General features: G+C 42.2%; 1 protein-coding gene across 1 annotated transcript in view; it reads right to left on the minus strand.

The window, feature by feature from the left end:
* Positions 1–20,670, minus strand: part of LOC139394234 (collagen alpha-1(XIV) chain-like) — a 229,138-nt gene that overhangs the window by 55,905 nt on the left and 152,563 nt on the right. Inside the window, exon 34 of the mRNA XM_071142256.1 lies at positions 6,285–6,443. Coding sequence (XP_070998357.1) covers positions 6,285–6,443 — 159 coding nt within the window. The remainder of the gene's footprint in view (positions 1–6,284; positions 6,444–20,670) is intronic.

Here is a 20,670-nt window from a genome sequence, read left to right on the forward strand (position 1 = left end):
AATGGTGACTGTCTACTCAACAGGCTGTTTAATGGTGACTGTCTACTCAACAGGCTGTTTAATGGTGACTATCTGCTCAACAGGCTGTTTAATGGTGACTGTCTACTCAACAGGCTGTTTAATGGTGACTGTCTACTCAACAGGCTGTTTAATGGTGACGGTCTACTCAACAGGCTGTTTAATGGTGACTGTCTGCTCAACAGGCTGTTTAATGGTGACTGTCTGCTCAACAGGCTGTTTAATGGTGACTGTCTGTCTGCTAAACAGGCTGTTTAATGGTGACTGTCTGTCTGCTCAACAGGCTGTGTAATGGTGACTGTCTGCTCAACAGGCTGTTTAATGGTGACTGTCTGCTCAACAGGCTGTGTAATGGTGACTGTCTGCTCAACAGGCTGTTTAATGGTGACTGTCTACTCAACAGGCTGTGTAATGGTGACTGTCTGCTCAACAGGCTGTGTAATGGTGACTGTCTGCTCAACAGGCTGTGTAATGGTGACTGTCTACTCAACAGGCTGTTTAATGGTGACTGTCTACTCAACAGGCTGTTTAATGGTGACGGTCTACTCAACAGGCTGTTTAATGGTGACTGTCTGCTCAACAGGCTGTTTAATGGTGACTGTCTGCTCAACAGGCTGTTTAATGGTGACTGTCTGTCTGCTAAACAGGCTGTTTAATGGTGACTGTCTGCTCAACAGGCTGTTTAATGGTGACTGTCTGCTCAACAGGCTGTGTAATGGTGACTGTCTGCTCAACAGGCTGTTTAATGGTGACTGTCTACTCAACAGGCTGTGTAATGGTGACTGTCTACTCAACAGGCTGTTTAATGGTGACTGTCTGCTCAACAGGCTGTTTAATGGTGACTGACTGTCTGCTCAATTGGCTGTTAAATGGTGACTGTCTACTCAACAGGCTGTGTAATGGTGACTGTCTGTCTGCTCAATGATGGTGAACTGAATTACTTTAATGTACATACACACAACCCACTGGGCACACACTGGGCACATTTCAATGAAATGACATTGAACCAATGTGGAATAGACGTTGAATTGACGTCTGTGCCCAGTGGGAATGCACTTTCACTGAGAGAGTGAATCCCTTTTAAACACTAGGCTGTAATAAATGAAATGTATTACTTATGGAATTACACATCGATGAGATGAAACTGCTGAGGAAATATGAAAGCCTCACCACTTTAAAAGGACAATAAACGGAGAATTAATTGTCAAACATCTCGGGGGACTTTTCTTTCTTTCAACCAATTCCCTTAAAATGCTGTTTCAAGCACATTCTTTTCATCAGACTGTCTCCAGAAATAATAAAATAATACCTTCTCACATAGTTGCAAAGCAGTCCATTCATCTACCCTCAGAGCTGCACAGAAATCATCACGCAACTATTATGCATCTAACAAAGAATGCTCCTCATCTTATTTCCTGTCCTGACATCTTGGGTCACATCGATCCCAGTGAGGAGGACCAGGACTGTGTTGTTGTGGGATTATAGAGGCTGTAAAGGTGTTGTTATAGAGGATGTATGGTGTTGTTATAGAGACTGTAGGGTGTTGTTATAGAGGCTGTAGGGTGTTGTTATAGAGGCTGTAGGGTGTTGTTGTGGTGTTATAGAGGCTGTATGGTGTTGTGGTGTTATAGAGGCTGTATGGTGTTGTTATAGAGGCTGTAGGGTGTTGTGGTGGTGTTATAGAGTCTGTATGGTGGTGTTATAGAGGCTGTATGGTGGTGTGGTGGTGTTATAGTGGCTGTATGATGTTGTTATAGAGGCTGTATGGTGTTGTTGTGGTGTTATAGAGGCTGTAGGGTGTTGTTATAGAGACTGTAGGGTGTTGTTGTGGTGTTATAGCTGTATGGTGGTGTGGTGGTGTTATAGAGGCTGTAGGGTGGTGTGGTGGTGTTATAGAGGCTGTATGGTGGTGTGGTGGTGTTATAGAGGCTGTAGGGTGTTGTTATAGAGGCTGTATGGTGTTGTTATAGAGGCTGTATGGTGTTGTTGTGGTGTTATAGAGCCTGTATGGTGGTGTGGTGGTGTTATAGAGGCTGTATGGTGGTGTGGTGGTGTTATAGAGGCTGTAGGGTGTTGTTATAGAGGCTGTAGGGTGTTGTTATAGAGGCTATAGGGTGTTGTTATAGAGACTGTAGGGTGTTGTTACAGAGGCTGTAGGGTGTTGTTGTGGTGTTATAGAGACTGTATGGTGATGTTATAGAGGCTGTAGGGTGTTGATATAGAGGCTGTAGGGTGTTGTTGTAGGGTGGTGTTGTTGTGGGACTATAGAGTCTGTAGGGTGTTGTGGGGGTGTTATAGAGGCTGCAGGGTGTTGTTGTGGGACTATAGAAGCTGTGAAGGTGTTGTGGTATTATAGAGGCTGTTTGGTGTTGTTGTGGTATTATAGAGTCTGTAGGGTGTTGTTATAGAGGCTGTAGGGTGTTGTTGTGGTATTATAGAGACTGTATGGTGTTGTGGTATTATAGAGACTGTAGGGTGTTGTTATAGAGGCTGTAGGATGTTGTTGTGGTATTATAGAGCCTGTATGGTGTTGTTGTGGTATTATAGAGGCTGTAGGGTGTGGTGGTATTATAGAGGCTGTAGGGTGGTGTGGTATTATAGAAGCTGTAGGGTGTTGTTATAGAGGCTGTATGGTGTTGTTGGGGTATTATAGAGGCTATATGGTGTTGTTGGGGTATTATAGAGTCTGTAGGGTGTTGTTGTGGTATTATAGAGGCTGCATGGTGTTGTTGTGGTATTATAGAGGCTGCATGGTGGTGTTGTGGTATTATAGAGGCTGCATGGTGTTGTTGTGGTATTATAGAGCCTGTATGGTGTTGTGGTATTATAGAGTCTGTAGGGTGTTGTTGTGGTATTATAGAGGCTGTAGGGTGTTGTTGGGGTATTATAGAGTCTGTATGGTGTTGTTATAGAGGCTGCATGGTGTTGTTGGGGTATTATAGAGGCTGTATGGTGTTGGGGTATTATAGAAGCTGTAGGGTGTTGTTATAGAGGCTGTAGGGTGTTGTTATAGAGGATGTAGGGTGTTGTTGGGGTATTATAGAGGCTGTAGGGTGTTGTTATAGAGGATGTATGGTAAAGTTATAAAGGCTGTAGGGTGTTGTTGGGGTATTATAGAGGCTGTATGGTGTTGTGGTATTATAGAAGCTGTAGGGTGTTGTTATAGTGGCTGTAGGGTGTTGTTGGGGTATTATAGAGGCTGTATGGTGTTGTGGTATTATAGAGTCTGTAGGGTGTTGTTATAGAGGCTGTATGGTGTTGTTGGGGTATTATAGAGACTATATGGTGTTGTTGGGGTATTATAGAGGCTGTAGGGTGTTGTTATAGAGGCTGCATGGTGTTGTTGGGGTATTATAGAGACTATATGGTGTTGTTGGGGTATTATAGAGGCTGTATGGTGTTGTTGGGGTATTATAGAGGCTGTATGGTGTTGTGGTATTATAGAGGCTGTATGGTGTTGTTGGGGTATTATAGAGGCTGTATGGTGTTGTTGGGGTATTATAGAGGCTGTATGGTGTTGTGGTATTATAGAGGCTGTATGGTGTTGTTGGGGTATTATAGAGGCTGTATGGTGTTGTTGGGATATTATAGAGGCTGCATGGTGTTGTTGTGGTATTATAGAAGCTGTAGGGTGTTGTGGTATTATAGAAGCTGTAGGGTGGTGTTATAGAGGCTGTAGGGTGTTGTTATAGAGGCTGTAGGGTGTTGTTGTAGAGGATGTATGGTAAAGTTATAAAGGCTGTAGGGTGTTGTTGGGGTATTATAGAAGCTGTAGGGTGTTGTGGTATTATAGAAGCTGTAGGGTGTTGTTATAGAGGCTGTAGGGTGTTGTTGGGGTATTATAGAGGCTGTAGGGTGTTGTTGTAGAGGATGTATGGTAAAGTTATAAAGGCTGTAGGGTGTTGTTGGGGTATTATAGAGGCTGTATGGTGTTGTGGTATTATAGAAGCTGTAGGGTGTTGTTATAGTGGCTGTAGGGTGTTGTTGGGGTATTATAGAGGCTGTATGGTGTTGTGGTATTATAGAAGCTGTAGGGTGTTGTTATAGAGGCTGCATGGTGTTGTGGTATTATAGAGGCTGTATGGTGTTGTGGTATTATAGAAGCTGTAGGGTGTTGTTATAGTGGCTGCATGGTGTTGTTGTGGTATTATAGAGGCTGTAGGGTGTTGTTATAGAGGCTGTATGGTGTTGTGGTATTATAGAGGCTGTATGGTGTTGTTGTAGAGGCTGCATGGTGTTGTTGGGGTATTATAGAGGCTGTAGGGTGTTGTTGGGGTATTATAGAGGCTGTATGGTGTTGTGGTATTATAGAAGCTGTAGGGTGTTGTTATAGTGGCTGCATGGTGTTGTTGTGGTATTATAGAGGCTGTATGGTGTTGTTGTAGAGGCTGCATGGTGTTGTTGGGGTATTATAGAGGCTGTATGGTGTTGTTGGGGTATTATAGAGGCTGTAGGGTGTTGTTGGGGTATTATAGAGGCTGTATGGTGTTGTTGTAGAGGCTGCATGGTGTTGTTGTGGTATTATAGAAGCTGTAGGGTGGTGTTATAGAGGCTGTAGGGTGTTGTTATAGAAGCTGTAGGGTGTTGTGGTATTATAGAAGCTGTAGGGTGTTGTTATAGAGGCTGTAGGGTGTTGTTATAGAGACTGTAGGGTGTTGTTGTAGAGGATGTATGGTAAAGTTATAAAGGCTGTAGGGTGTTGTTGGGGTATTATAGAAGCTGTAGGGTGTGGTGGTATTATAGAAGCTGTAGGGTGTTGTGGTATTATAGAAGCTGTAGGGTGTTGTTATAGAGGCTGTAGGGTGTTGTTGGGGTATTATAGAGGCTGTAGGGTGTTGTTATAGAGGATGTATGGTAAAGTTATAAAGGCTGTAGGGTGTTGTTGGGGTATTATAGAGGCTGTAGGGTGTTGTTGTGGTATTATAGAGGCTGTAGGGTGTTGTTGTGGTATTATAGAGGCTGTAGGGTGTTGTTATAGAGGCTGCATGGTGTTGTTGGGGTATTATAGAAGCTGTAGGGTGGTGTTATAGAGGCTGTAGGGTGTTGTTGTGGTATTATAGAGGCTGTATGGTGTGTGACTGAAAGCTGTAGGTCTATAGGACAGCCAGCTCAGAGAATGATGCAGAGCCTGACACTCTGTGTTTCTCAAAATGAATACTACCGCTCTCCGAGCACACCCCGTGCTCCGAGCAAACTGGAGCATGGGAGAGAGTCAGAGTATGGGTTTAAATCAAAGTATGTGAAATGAAGCTTCTGGAATGCAGTACTCCGTCTGTACATATTTTAAAGCATCGATGCAAGCTTCAATGGAAAGTAGGCACAGAAAGATGACGCAACCACGTAAAGAAATTACGCAATATTTATTGAAATCAATGGCGGCCATTATTTTGAGTGTGAGAAAATAAACTTCAACTTCGGAATGAAACCGTTGCCCATTCACATCTCACATGTTGCCTGACTACAATATGTTATCTTGACACGTTAATAATACATACATGCTGGGTTCATTTTGGCATGTATACCTGCCTACAATACCCACTGTAGTGTGCGTAGATCGCAAGCCCATAGCAAGTCAATAGGGCTAACTGGCTTGGCTAGCTACTACTGTTAGCTACTACTGTTAGCTACTACTGTTAGCTACTACTGTTAGCTACTACTGTTAGCTGCTACTGTTAGCTGCTACTGTTAGCTACTACTGTTAGCTGCTACTGTTAGCTACTACTGTTAGCTACTACTGTTAGCTACTACTGTTAGCTACTACTGTTAGCTACTACTGTTAGCTACTACTGTTAGCTGCTACTGTTAGCTGCTACTGTTAGCTACTACTGTTAGCTAGCCACGAAGAATTTACATCTACCTTGCATAACATTATTTGAAGTCATTTTTGCCTGTTAAACTATCTGGTTAGCTATATTATTACGCTTCACATGTACATAGCTAGCTGATAGATATGAAGGAACGAAGATCCTCTGAGAATGCAGCAGGAGAGTGTGAAACACGGTAGTATGCATACTGAGAAATACCCCATGTCATGCTTTGAAAGTCAAATGTCTTGTACATCTAGAGGTTGCTTTTCTTTGCAGGTGTGTTGAAGATGTCTAGTTAGGTTTAGGGTTGAGGGTTAGGAGTAGTTTAAATGAAAATAAACTCCTGCAAACTATGCTTGTTTCAAGCTTTTCAACTTTTGTAAAAACACAAACATTAACACCTTATGGTGAAACTGTGTAAGCAGAACAAGGTGTGGTAGATTCCTCCATCATTCTTACCGGAGCTGAGTTGTCTCTCTTCCCTCTGGATCGTACCATGCGTCCCAGTACCTCCACCCCGTCTGTACTGATGTTGCCAGCTGCGTTGATGGGCTTTCCTCCCACTACCTTACAGTCAACCACCACCCTGGCTGTGGTCTTACTGATCGCCATGTGGAGCTGTGGGGAGAGGAGATGGAACACCGTGTTTTAAACATACTGACACAAACCACAGTATTATCAGTCTGTGGGGAGAGGAGATGGAACACCCTGTTTTAAACATACTGACACAAACCACAGTATTATCAGTCTGTGGGGAGAGGAGATGGAACACTGTGTTTTACACAGACTGACACAAACCACAGTATTATCAGTCTGTGGGGAGAGGAGATGGAACACTGTGTTTTACACAGACTGACACAAACCACAGTATTATCAGTCTGTGGGGAGAGGAGATGGAACACCCTGTTTTACACAGACTGACACAAACCACAGTATTATCAGTCTGTGGGGAGAGGAGATGAAACACTGTGTTTTAAACAGACTGACACAAACCACAGTATTATCAGTCTGTGGGGAGAGGAGATGGAACACCGTGTTTTAAACATACTGACACAAACCACAGTATTATCAGTCTGTGGGGAGAGGAGATGGAACACCCTGTTTTAAACAGACTGACACAAACCACAGTATTATCAGTCTGCGCGGAGAGGAGATGGAACACCCTGTTTTAAACAGACTGACACAAACCACAGTATTATCAGTCTGTGCGGAGAGGAGATGGAACACCGTGTTTTAAACATACTGACACAAACCACAGTATTATCAGTCTGTGGGGAGAGGAGATGGAACACCCTGTTTTAAACATACTGACACAAACCACAGTATTATCAGTCTGCGCGGAGAGGAGATGGAACACCCTGTTTTAAACAGACTGACACAAACCACAGTATTATCAGTCACACTTTAAATAAAGTATCTTTCATACAAAACCTACGTACATGCTTCATAAATCAAGCAAGCATACTGTATCAGGGTCCTATAACGGATCCTTGGATGTGGTGCTTTGCCGAATGTGGTATATCTATCATCCAGAGAGTAAATGCTGTCTCCTAACAGTCAGTCATTGGACAATATAGCAGGCGTATCAAGTCCTCAGCACTTTCATTAAAATAAACAGTAGTCCGTTGTATTAACTCAAAGTCTACAGTTATCTGTTGTAAATGTAACAGTGAAATGCAACTCTGACTCATTCTCTGGCTTCCAAGTCCAGGTCCAAACTCTGGCGGTAGTTCAATGGTAAATCTGTCCGTAGCTGTGCTCCATCTAGTCACAACCCTATCAATTGGCTGCGAGCGGGGCCAACCAATGAGAACTATTGCCCGTAATAAACAGTAAAGGTGTGATGTCCATTTTTGAGTGAAATCTCTGGGTTGAGTCACCTTAAACCATTGTTCAAGAAATTGTTTCTCAAGAAATACACTACGAGTCAAACGTTTTAGAACACCTACTCATTCAAGGGTGAAGACATCAAAACTATGAAATAACACATATTGAATCATGTAGGGACCAAAAAAAAGTGTAACCCCAAAAAAGTGTTAATTAAACAAGCTGGTTGAGAGAATGCCAAGAGCGTGCAAAGCCGTCATCAAGGCAAAGGGTGGCTATTTGAAGAATCTCAAATATAAAATATATTTTGATTTGTTTAACATTTTTTGGGTTACTACATGATTCCATATGTGTTATTTCATAGTTTTGATGTCTTCACTATTATTCTACAATGTAGAAAATAGTACAAATAAAGAAAAACTGTCAAATCAAATCAAATTTTATTTGTCACATACAGTCAGTCATTGGACACGCCCTGACCTGAGTATTCTTAGCTTTCTTTATTGTTTTGGTTAGGTCAGGGTGTGACATGGGTGTTTTTGTATTGTCTAGGGGTCTTGTAGGTTTATGGGGTTGTTTATCATCTAGGTGTTTATGCATGTCTATGGTTGCCTAGATTGGTTCTCAATTAGAGGCAGGTGTTTATCGTTGTCTCTGATTGGGGAACCATATTTAGGCAGCCATCTTTCTTTGGGTATTTTGTGGGTTATTGTCGATGTCTAGTTGCCTGCGTCTGCACTGTTTGTAGTATAGCTTCACGTTCGTTTTGTAGTTTGTTTAGTGTCCGTCTTCATTAAAATATAATATGTATTCAATTCACGCTGCGCCTTGGTCTCCTCCATACGACGAACGTGATAAAAACCCTTGAATGAGTAGGTGTTCTAAAACTTTGGACTGGTAGTGTATCTCGTACAATGACTTGAAGATTTACCTGCCATGTGCAACTATCAACTTTCTCCTTGTCACAATGTATTGTAGCAATTCACAATAAATCACAGGTTTCCCAGACAGGCTCCTTTGCTGTTCAGGGCTACAAAGCTGAGTTACAACCGTAAGTCTGTCAGGTGTGAGAATTGCAATCATAATGACCACGCCCCAAATAGTACCCTATTCCCTAAATAGTGCCCTACTTTTGACCACTACCCAAATGAGCCCTGGTCAAAAGTAGTGCACTACATAGGGAATAGGGTGCAATTTGAGATGCAAGCGAAACATTTCCATGGAAACAGTATATCTCAGCTCCCACAGTAACAAGGCGAGGCTAATCTGAAGTTAGACAGAGTTGGTATTTGTGCGTCAGAAACAGAGTCCATTTGGCCGGTCTGTGACGTGTGTAATACTCTATACGCTCGTTTTAATGGGTTCTCGGAGTGAAACTATTTTCTCCAGTTCACTAGGTCTGGTTGTGTTTATACATGTCAGAGACTGTCAACGCCGAGCTGCCTGCCTGCCTGTGTTATATGGTTGGATCCAGGGTTCAGTTCCAAATGGCACCCTATACCCAACATAGTGCACTACTTCTGACCAGAGCCCATTACACTGTAATAGGGAATAGGGTGCCATTTGAGACACTACCCCAGGACTACTGTTGTGGGTTTAGAGACACACTTAACCCAACACACAGACAGCATATCAACCTCCTTCTCAGCTAAAGACAATTACAAGACAAAGAACCATTTTTCAAACCACCAATTGCCTGACCAAAAAAAAAATGTTTTGTGCGAACAACAAAAAGTTCAACAGTCTTCCAACGACCACTGTATCCACACGGCCTGGGATGCATCTGAAACAGTACCATATTCCCTATGTAGTGCACTGCTTTTGACCAGAGCCAATGAGGCTCTACATAGGGAACAAGGGTGCTCATTTGGGACAAACGCCCATTAATCAAACAGTGTTTATTCACAGTCTGACCAGCGTCATGGGGACAGTATCTCTGCTGTGGATGTGTCTGTCTGTCTGTCTGAGAGTGACTATGAATAGGGAGGGTAGTTTAAGGGATGAACCCCATGGCCTTGATGATGATATTCAGGACAGGGACGGAGGGGACGGTGAAGAGAGGAGAATAAGAAGTAGAGAGGAGAGGAGAGATAGGAAAAGTGGAGAGGAGAGGAGAGACACACACACACACACACACACTCAGTCCCGCGGGTCAGATGGGTCCTCTGATCAATTGTGTTATAATTCGAGTGCCAACATGATGTATTAGCCTATTTCATCCAGCGCGCTAGCTGTGTTTTTAATGCGAACGGCAAGTGTCACTGACATCCCCTCCGTTCCTCCTCGCTCCTCGCTGCTGCAATATGCAGCGCTTCATTTGTTTGCTTGCTTTTTCCATTTGAGATATCCCTGTTTTTCATCTCTGGGTTTCTAACCGTGTGTGGACTGATGGGTTTTCTATTACAGCAGATAGGCAGAGTGCATTTCCACATCCTCTTACAAAACAGCCTTCTCCACTTTATGGGACTGACAATGACTCACAGAGGAAATAAAACAGGAAACCGATGGAGTACAGTACGGTATCACTTCAGAGTGGTAGAAAACAATATGATTCATTAGACTTCTTCAGTACGGTATCACTTCAGAGTGGTAGAAAACAATATGATTCATTAGACTTCGCCAGTACGGTATCACTTCAGAGTGGTAGAAAACAATATGATTCATTAGACTCCTTCAGTACGGTATCACTTCAGAGTGGTAGAAAACAATACGCTTCAGTAGACTTCTTCAGTACGGTATCACTTCAGAGTGGTAGAAAACAATATGATTAATTAGACTTCTTCAGTACGGTATCACTTCAGAGTGGTAGAAAACAATATGATTCATTAGACTTCTTCAGTACGGTATCACTTCAGAGTGGTAGAAAACAATATGATTCATTAGACTTCTTCAGTACGGTATCACTTCAGAGTAGTAGAAAACAATACGCTTCAGTAGACTTCTTCAGTATGGTATCACTTCAGAGTGGTAGAAAACAATATGATTCATTAGACTTCTTCAGTACGGTATCACTTCAGAGTGGTAGAAAACAATATGATTCATTAGACTTCTTCAGTACGGTATCACTTCAGAGTGGTAGAAAACAATATGATTCATTAGACTTCTTCAGTATGGTATCACTTCAGAGTGGTAGAAAACAATATGATTCATTAGACTTCTTCAGTACGGTATCACTTCAGAGTGGTAGAAAACAATATGATTCATTAGACTTCTTCAGTACGGTATCACTTCAGAGTGGTAGAAAACAATATGATTCATTAGACTTCTTCAGTACGGTATCACTTCAGAGTGGTAGAAAACAATATGATTCATTAGACTTCAGTACGGTATCACTTCCGAGTGGTAGAAAACAATATGATTCATTAGACTTCAGTACGGTATCACTTCAGAGTGGTAGAAAACAATATGATTCATTAGACTTCTTCAGTACGGTATCACTTCAGAGTGGTAGAAAACAATACGCTTCAGTAGACTTCTTCAGTACGGTATCACTTCAGAGTGGTAGAAAACAATATGATTCATTAGACTTCAGTACGGTATCACTTCAGAGTGGTAGAAAACAATATGATTCATTAGACTTCTTCAGTACGGTATCACTTCAGAGTGGTAGAAAACAATATGATTCATTAGACTTCTTCAGTACGGTATCACTTCAGAGTGGTAGAAAACAATTTGATTCATTAGACTTCAGTACGGTATCACTTCAGAGTGGTAGAAAACAATATGATTCATTAGACTTCAGTACGGTATCACTTCAGAGTGGTAGAAAACAATATGATTCATTAGACTTCATCAGTACGGTATCACTTCAGAGTGGTAGAAAACAATATGATTCATTAGACTTCTTCAGTACGGTATCACTTCAGAGTGGTAGAAAACAATATGATTCATTAGACTTCTTCAGTACGGTATCACTTCAGAGTGGTAGAAAACAATATAATTCATTAGACTTCTTCAGTACGGTATCACTTCAGAGTGGTAGAAAACAATATGATTCATTAGACTTCGCCAGTACGGTATCACTTCAGAGTGGTAGAAAACAATATGATTCATTAGACTTCTTCAGTACGGTATCACTTCAGAGTGGTAGAAAACAATACGCTTCAGTAGACTTCTTCAGTACGGTATCACTTCAGAGTGGTAGAAAACAATATGATTCATTAGACTTCAGTACGGTATCACTTCAGAGTGGTAGAAAACAATATGATTCATTAGACTTCTTCAGTACGGTATCACTTCAGAGTGGTAGAAAACAATATGATTCATTAGACTTCTTCAGTATGGTATCACTTCAGAGTGGTAGAAAACAATATGATTCATTAGACTTCTTCAGTACGGTATCACTTCAGAGTAGTAGAAAACAATACGCTTCAGTAGACTTCTTCAGTACGGTATCACTTCAGAGTGGTAGAAAACAATACGCTTCAGTAGACTTCTTCAGTACGGTATCACTTCAGAGTGGTAGAAAACAATATGATTCATTAGACTTCAGTACGGTATCACTTCAGAGTGGTAGAAAACAATATGATTCATTAGACTTCTTCAGTACGGTATCACTTCAGAGTGGTAGAAAACAATATGATTCATTAGACTTCTTCAGTACGGTATCACTTCAGAGTGGTAGAAAACAATTTGATTCATTAGACTTCAGTACGGTATCACTTCAGAGTGGTAGAAAACAATATGATTCATTAGACTTCAGTACGGTATCACTTCAGAGTGGTAGAAAACAATATGATTCATTAGACTTCTTCAGTACGGTATCACTTCAGAGTGGTAGAAAACAATATAATTCATTAGACTTCTTCAGTATGGTATCACTTCAGAGTGGTAGAAAACAATATGATTCATTAGACTTCTTCAGTACGGTATCACTTCAGAGTAGTAGAAAACAATACGCTTCAGTAGACTTCTTCAGTACGGTATCACTTCAGAGTGGTAGAAAACAATACGCTTCAGTAGACTTCTTCAGTACGGTATCACTTCAGAGTGGTAGAAAACAATATGATTCATTAGACTTCAGTACGGTATCACTTCAGAGTGGTAGAAAACAATATGATTCATTAGACTTCTTCAGTACGGTATCACTTCAGAGTGGTAGAAAACAATATGATTCATTAGACTTCTTCAGTACGGTATCACTTCAGAGTGGTAGAAAACAATTTGATTCATTAGACTTCAGTACGGTATCACTTCAGAGTGGTAGAAAACAATATGATTCATTAGACTTCAGTACGGTATCACTTCAGAGTGGTAGAAAACAATATGATTCATTAGACTTAATCAGTACGGTATCACTTCAGAGTGGTAGAAAACAATATAATTCATTAGACTTCTTCAGTACGGTATCACTTCAGAGTGGTAGAAAACAATATGATTCATTAGACTTCGCCAGTACGGTATCACTTCAGAGTGGTAGAAAACAATATGATTCATTAGACTTCTTCAGTATGGTATCACTTCAGAGTGGTAGAAAACAATATGATTCAGTAGACTTCTTCAGTACGGTATCACTTCAGAGTGGTAGAAAACAATATGATTCATTAGACTTCTTCAGTACGGTATCACTTCAGAGTGGTAGAAAACAATATGATTCATTAGACTTCTTCAGTACGGTATCACTTCAGTGGTAGAAAACAATATGATTCAGTAGACTTCTTCAGTACGGTATCACTTCAGAGTGGTAGAAAACAATATGATTCATTAGACTTCTTCAGTACGGTATCACTTCAGAGTGGTAGAAAACAATACGCTTCAGTAGACTTCTTCAGTACGGTATCACTTCAGAATGGTAGAAAACAATACGCTTCAGTAGACTTCTTGTCTTAGAGACTAAATACAGAGAGTCCAATATGAGAATCCCATCCATTAATCAACGGTGGCGTAGTCTACACAGTTTTATTTCAACTTCCATCGCTTAAATGATTCTGCTTCAGCTAGTTTTATTGGATAATACCTCAACTATGTGAGATGCAAACTAGCCATGTTTTACTGTAATGTATGCTGATATTAAAAGCTGTTGTATCAGCAGACTCCATCTCAATGTATTCTAAACATTGCCACCTTGACACCAAATGTTCTAGAAGAGAAATGCATGAAGGAGAGAGTTCTGAATCAGCACATTTCCTTACACCCCCCCCCCCCCCCCCCCCATTAGCCATTTAAAGAGGATATGGAATACTTTAGCTGTTACCATGATACCAATTGGACCCCCCACCCCCACCCCCACCCCCACACTACACTACTTAAAGGTGCAATCTGCAATAGTTACTGCTGTTCAAAGGTCATTTGAAAAGTCCTTGCATTCATATCTTACATCTCAGTATTTGAGAGGGGTTACTTATTGTACATTTTTCCAGTCCCATCCCTAAGATTTATAGCAAAAGTGTCAGAGCCGCCAATAAAGTTGGCTGAGAACTGAATTACTGATTACCCCTTTAAGTAAGGGCTGAGTTATACAATCTGCAGAAATCCCTAATAACCTTATTTCCTCAGACACACGTTATCAGAGAGAGGGAGACAGAGAGAGACAGAGACATAGAGAGACAGAGACAGAGAGAGACAGAGAGAAAGACAGAGAGAGAGAGAGACAGAGACAGACAGAGACAGAGACAGAGACAGAGAGACAGAGACAGAGACATAGAGAGACAGAGACAGAGAGAGACAGAGAGAAAGACAGAGAGAGAGAGAGAGAGAGAGAGAGAGAGAGAGAGAGAGAGAGAGAGAGAGACACAGAGAGACGGAGACAGAGAGAGACAGAGACAGAGAGAGACAGAGAGAGACAGAGAGAGACAGAGAGAGACAGAGACATAGAGAGACAGAGAGAGACAGAGACGGAGAGAGACAGAGAGAAAGAGACATAGAGAGACAGAGACAGAGAGAGACATAGAGAGACAGAGACAGAGAGAGACAGAGAGAAAGACAGAGAGAGAGAGAGAGAGAGAGACAGAGACAGAGAGAGACAGAGACATAGAGAGACAGAGACAGAGTGAGACAGAGAGAAAGAGACATAGAGAGACAGAGACATAGAGAGACAGAGACATAGAGAGACAGAGACAGAGAGAGACAGAGACATAGAGAGACAGAGACAGAGAGAGAGAGACACACAGAGAGAGAGAGAGACAGAGAGAAAGACAGAGAGAGAGAGACAGAGAGAGCGAGATAGACACAGAGAGAGACACAGAGAGACAGAGACAGACACACACACACAGAGAGAGTCACTTTTGTGTGTAATGTGTAATGTTTACTGTCACATGTTTTATTGTTCATTTAACTTTAGTTTATTATCTATTTCACTTGCTTTGACAATGTTCCCATGAAAATAAAGCTCTTTGAATTTAATTGAATCGAGACAGAGAAAGAGAGACAGAGACAGAGAGAGAGAGAGAGAGAGATAAGCGAGAGAGAGCGAAACAGAGTGAGAGAAACAGAGAGAGAGAGAAACAGAGAGAGGGCTTTGTTTAAAAACTGTAATAACTACCCAGGACAGTATTTCTGGGGTCAGCAATATTCAGAGTGGCAATTCTCTGTTCCAGTGGATTTAGATTGTGTAAATGAGTTTCAGATGGAGGGAAGGCAGGCAGATAAACACTAAGACCCTGGCTGCCTTGACTTACCAGCCACAGCAGCAGACTGAGAAATGTGGTCCCTAATACCAGTTACCAAATCAAACATTACAGGGACCAATGCCTCTGCCTCAGAAACACTGGGAGACTGAACAAAGCATTCTTATGCTAATAAACTAGAAACTAGAAGCTAGTAACCCACACAATACAGAAATAAAATCACAATGTCACAGACACTCAGGACATCACGTCCTCCCCTATACGAATACTGTATACCAGCTGAGCCCTGCATACCGCTGAGCCCTGCATACCGCTGAGCCCTGCATACCGCTGAGCCCTGCATACCGCTGAGCCTTGCATACCGCTGAGCCCTGCATACCGCTGAGCCCTGCATATCGCTGAGCCCTGCATGGGAGGATAGATATCACAGTTCAGTCTTTCACATTACTATAGTCTGGATATAACATCACCCTCAGATAGATATCACAGTTCAGTCTGTTACATAACATCACCCTCAGATAGATATCACAGTTCACATTACTATAGTCTGGATAGAACATCACCCTCAGGTAGATATCACATTTCACATTACTGTAGTCTAGATATAACATCACCCTCAGATAGATATCACAGTTCAGTCTGTTACATAACATCACCCTCAGTCTTTCACATTACTATAGTCTGGATATAACATCACCCTCAGATAGATATCACAGTTCAGTCTGTTACATAACATCACCCTCAGATAGATATCACAGTTCAGTCTGTCACATTACTGTAGTCTGGATATAACATCACCCTCAGATAGATATCACAGTTCAATCTGTTACATAACATCACCCTCAGATAGATATCACAGTTCAGTCTGTTACATAACATCACCCTCAGATAGATATCACAGTTCAGTCTGTTACATAACATCACCCTCAGATAGATATCACAGTTCACATTACTATAGTCTGGATATAACATCACCCTCAGATAGATATCACAGTTCAGTCTGTTACATAACATCACCCTCAGAGAGATATCACAGTTCAGTCTGTTACATTACTGTAGTCTAGATATAACATCACCCTCAGATAGATATCACAGTTCACATTACTATAGTCTGGATATAACATCACCCTCAGGTAGATATCACAGTTCAGTCTGTTACATAACATCACCCTCAGGTAGATATCACAGTTCACATTACTATAGTCTGGATATAACATCACCCTCAGATAGATATCACAGTTCAGTCTGTTACATTACTGTAGTCTAGATATAACATCACCCTCAGATAGATATCACAGTTCACATTACTATAGTCTGGATATAACATCACCCTCAGGTAGATATCACAGTTCAGTCTGTTACATAACATCACCCTCAGGTAGATATCACAGTTCACATTACTATAGTCTGGATATAACATCACCCTCAGGTAGATATCACAGTTCAGTCTGTCACATAACATCACCCTCAGATAGATATCACAGTTCAGTCTGTCACATTACTGTAGTCTAGATATAACATCACCCTCAGATAGATATCACAGTTCACATTACTATAGTCTAGATATAACATCACCCTCAGGTAGATATCACAGTTCAGTCTGTTACATAACATCACCCTCAGGTAGATATCACAGTTCACATTACTATAGTCTGGATATAACATCACCCTCAGGTAGATATCACAGTTCAGTCTGTCACATAACATCACCCTCAGGTAGATATCACAGTTCAGTCTGTTACATAACATCACCCTCAGGTAGATATCACAGTTCACATTACTATAGTCTGGATATAACATCACCCTCAGGTAGATATCACAGTTCAGTCTGTCACATAACATCACCCTCAGAGAGATATCACAGTTCAGTCTGTTACATAACATCACCCTCAGAGAGATATCACAGTTCAGTCTGTTACATAACATCACCCTCAGGTAGATATCACAGTTCAGTCTGTCACATTACTGTAGTCTGGATATAACATCACCCTCAGATATATATCACAGTTCATATTACTGTAGTCTGGATATAACATCACCCTCAGCTAGATATCACAGTTCAGTCTGTTACTGTATCCAAGCTGACAGGAAGTAGCACCATTCAGAGACACACGTCCTCTTTTCCTCCACAAGGACAGGGGATGCTCTGTGTGAGACGGCGGCGTAAGGAGGACCATATGAAGACACCTGAGGTGAAGTGAGGACCATCCAGCAGGACACGTCTGTCGCTGCACAGTACACCTGTCCTCCAGTCTGAGGGGAGACTGTGACCGTGTGTGTGTGTTTACGCATGCGCCTGTGTGTCTGTGTTCTCGCGCGTGTTTCTGTGTGCATACGTCTGTAAGTGTATGTCCATTTGTGTGTGTGTGTGTGTGTGTGTGTGTGCGTGTACGTGCAAATGTGTGTGTGTGAGGGGGGGATAAAGTGTTGTTCACCTTGGGTGAACAGCATTACAACCAGATACAGTATGTACTGCAGGGAGGCAGACAGCCTCTGAACACCAGATATGTACTGCGGGGAGGCAGACAGCCTCTGAACACCAGATATGTACTGCGGGGAGGCAGACAGCCTCTGAACACCAGATATGTACTGCGGGGAGGCAGACAGCCTCTGAACACCAGATATGTACTGCGGGGAGGCAGACAGCCTCTGAACACCAGATATGTACTGCGGGGAGGCAGACAGCCTCTTAACACCAGATATGTACTGCGGGGAGGCAGACAGCCTCTGAACACCAGATATGTACTGCGGGGAGGCAGACAGCCTCTGAACACCAGATATGTACTGCGGGGAGGCAGACAGCCTCTGACCACATTAACACTATAACCAAATATGTACTGCGGGGAGGCAGACAGCCTCTGAACATCAGATATGTACTGCGGGGAGGCAGACAGCCTCTGACCACATCAACACTATAACCAGATATGTACTGCAGGGAGGCAGACAGCCTCTGACCAACTTAACACTATAACCAGATATGTACTGCGGGGAGGCAGACAGCCTCTGAACACTATAACCAGATATGTACTGCAGGGAGGCAGACAGCCTCTGAACACATTAACACTATAACCAGATATGTACTGCAGGGAGGCAGACAGCCTCTGAACAAATTAACACTATAACCAGATATGTACTGCAGGGAGGCAGACAGTCTCTGAACACATTAACACTATAACCAGATATGTACTGCAGGGAGGCAGGCAGTCTCTGAACACCAGATATGTACTGCAGGGAGGCAGACAGCCTTTGAACACATTAACACTATAACCAGATATGTACTGCAGGGAGGCAGACAGCCTCTGAACACCAGATATGTACTGCAGGGAGGCAGACAGCCTCTGAACACCAGATATGTACTGCGGGGAGGCAGACAGCCTCTGAACACCAGATATGTACTGCAGGGAGGCAGACAGCCTCTGAACACCAGATATGTACTGCGGGGAGGCAGACAGCCTCTGAACACATTAACACTATAACCAGATATGTACTGCAGGGAGGCAGACAGCCTCTGAACACATTAACACTATAACCAGATATGTACTGCAGGGAGGCAGACAGCCTCTGAACACATTAACACTATAACCAGATATGTACTGCAGGGAGGCAGACAGCCTCTGAACACATTAACACTATAACCAGATATGTACTGCAGGGAGGCAGACAGTCTCTGAACACATTAACACTATAACCAGATATGTACTGCAGGGAGGCAGACAGCCTCTGAACACCAGATATGTACTGCGGGGAGGCAGACAGCCTCTGAACACCAGATATGTACTGCGGGGAGGCAGACAGCCTCTGACCACATTAACACTATAACCAGATATGTACTGCAGGGAGGCAGACAGTCTCTGACCACATTAACACTATAACCAGATATGTACTGCAGGGAGGCAGACAGTCTCTGACCACATTAACACTATAACCAGATATGTACTGCAGGGAGGCAGACAGCCTCTGAACACATTAACACTATAACCAGATATATACTGCAGGGAGGCAGACAGTCTCGGAACACATTAACACTATAACCAGATATGTACTGCAGGGAGGCAGACAGCCTCTGAACACCAGATATGTACTGCGGGGAGGCAGACAGCCTCTGAACACCAGATATGTACTGCGGGGAGGCAGACAGCCTCTGACCACATTAACACTATAACCAGATATGTACTGCAGGGAGGCAGACAGTCTCTGACCACATTAACACTATAACCAGATATGTACTGCAGGGAGGCAGACAGCCTCTGAACACATTAACACTATAACCAGATATGTACTGCAGGGAGGCAGACAGTCTCTGAACACATTAACACTATAACCAGATATGTACTGCAGGGAGGCAGACAGTCTCTGAACACATTAACACTATAACCAGATATGTACTGCAGGGAGGCAGACAGCCTCTGAACACATTAACACTATAACCAGATATGTACTGCAGGGAGGCAGACAGTCTCTGAACACATGAACACTATAACCAGATATGTACTGCAGGGAGGCAGACAGCCTCTGAACACATTAACACTATAACCAGATATGTACTGCAGGGAGGCAGACAGCCTCTGAACACATTAACACTATAACCAGATATGTACTGCAGGGAGGCAGACAGTCTCTGAACACATTAACCAGATATGTACTGCAGGGAGGCAGACAGTCTCTGAACACATTAACACTATAACCAGATATGTACTGCGGGGAGGCAGACAGCCTCTGAACACCAGATATGTACTGCAGGGAGGCAGACAGCCTCTGAACACATTAACACTATAACCAGATACAGTTGAGGTCGGAAGTTTACATACACTTAGGTTGGAGTCATTAAAACTAGTTTTTCAACCGCTCCACAAATGTCTTGTTAACAAACTATAGTTTTGGCAAGTCGGTTAGGACATCTACTTTGTGCATGACACAAGTCATTTTTCCAACAATTGTTTACAGACAGATTATGTCACTTATAATTCAGTGCATCACAATTCCAGTGGGTCAGAAGTTTACATACACTAAGTTGACTCTGCCTTTAAACAGCTTGGAAAATTCTGGAAAATGATGTCATGGCTTTAGAAGCTTCTGATAGGCTAATTGACATTATTTGAGTCAATTGGAGGTGTACCTGTGGATTTATGTCAAAGCCTACCTTTAAACTCAGTGCCTCTTTGCTTGACATCATGGGAAAATCAAAAGAAATCAGCCAAGACCTCAGAAAAACAATTGTAGAAGCTTGTAGAAGGCTACCTGAAACGTTTGACCCAAATTAAACAATTTAAAGGCCATGCTTCCAAATACTAATTGAGTGTATGTAAACTTCTGACCCACTGGGAATGTGATGAAAGAAATACAAGCTGAAATAAATAATTCTCTCTACTATTATTCTGACATTTCACGTTCTTAAAATTACAGTGCCTTGCGAAAGTATTCGGCCCCCTTGAACTTTGCGACCTTTTGCCACA

Source organism: Oncorhynchus clarkii, unplaced genomic scaffold, assembly GCF_045791955.1.
Source record: "Oncorhynchus clarkii lewisi isolate Uvic-CL-2024 unplaced genomic scaffold, UVic_Ocla_1.0 unplaced_contig_9596_pilon_pilon, whole genome shotgun sequence".
Taxonomy (NCBI): domain Eukaryota; kingdom Metazoa; phylum Chordata; class Actinopteri; order Salmoniformes; family Salmonidae; genus Oncorhynchus; species Oncorhynchus clarkii.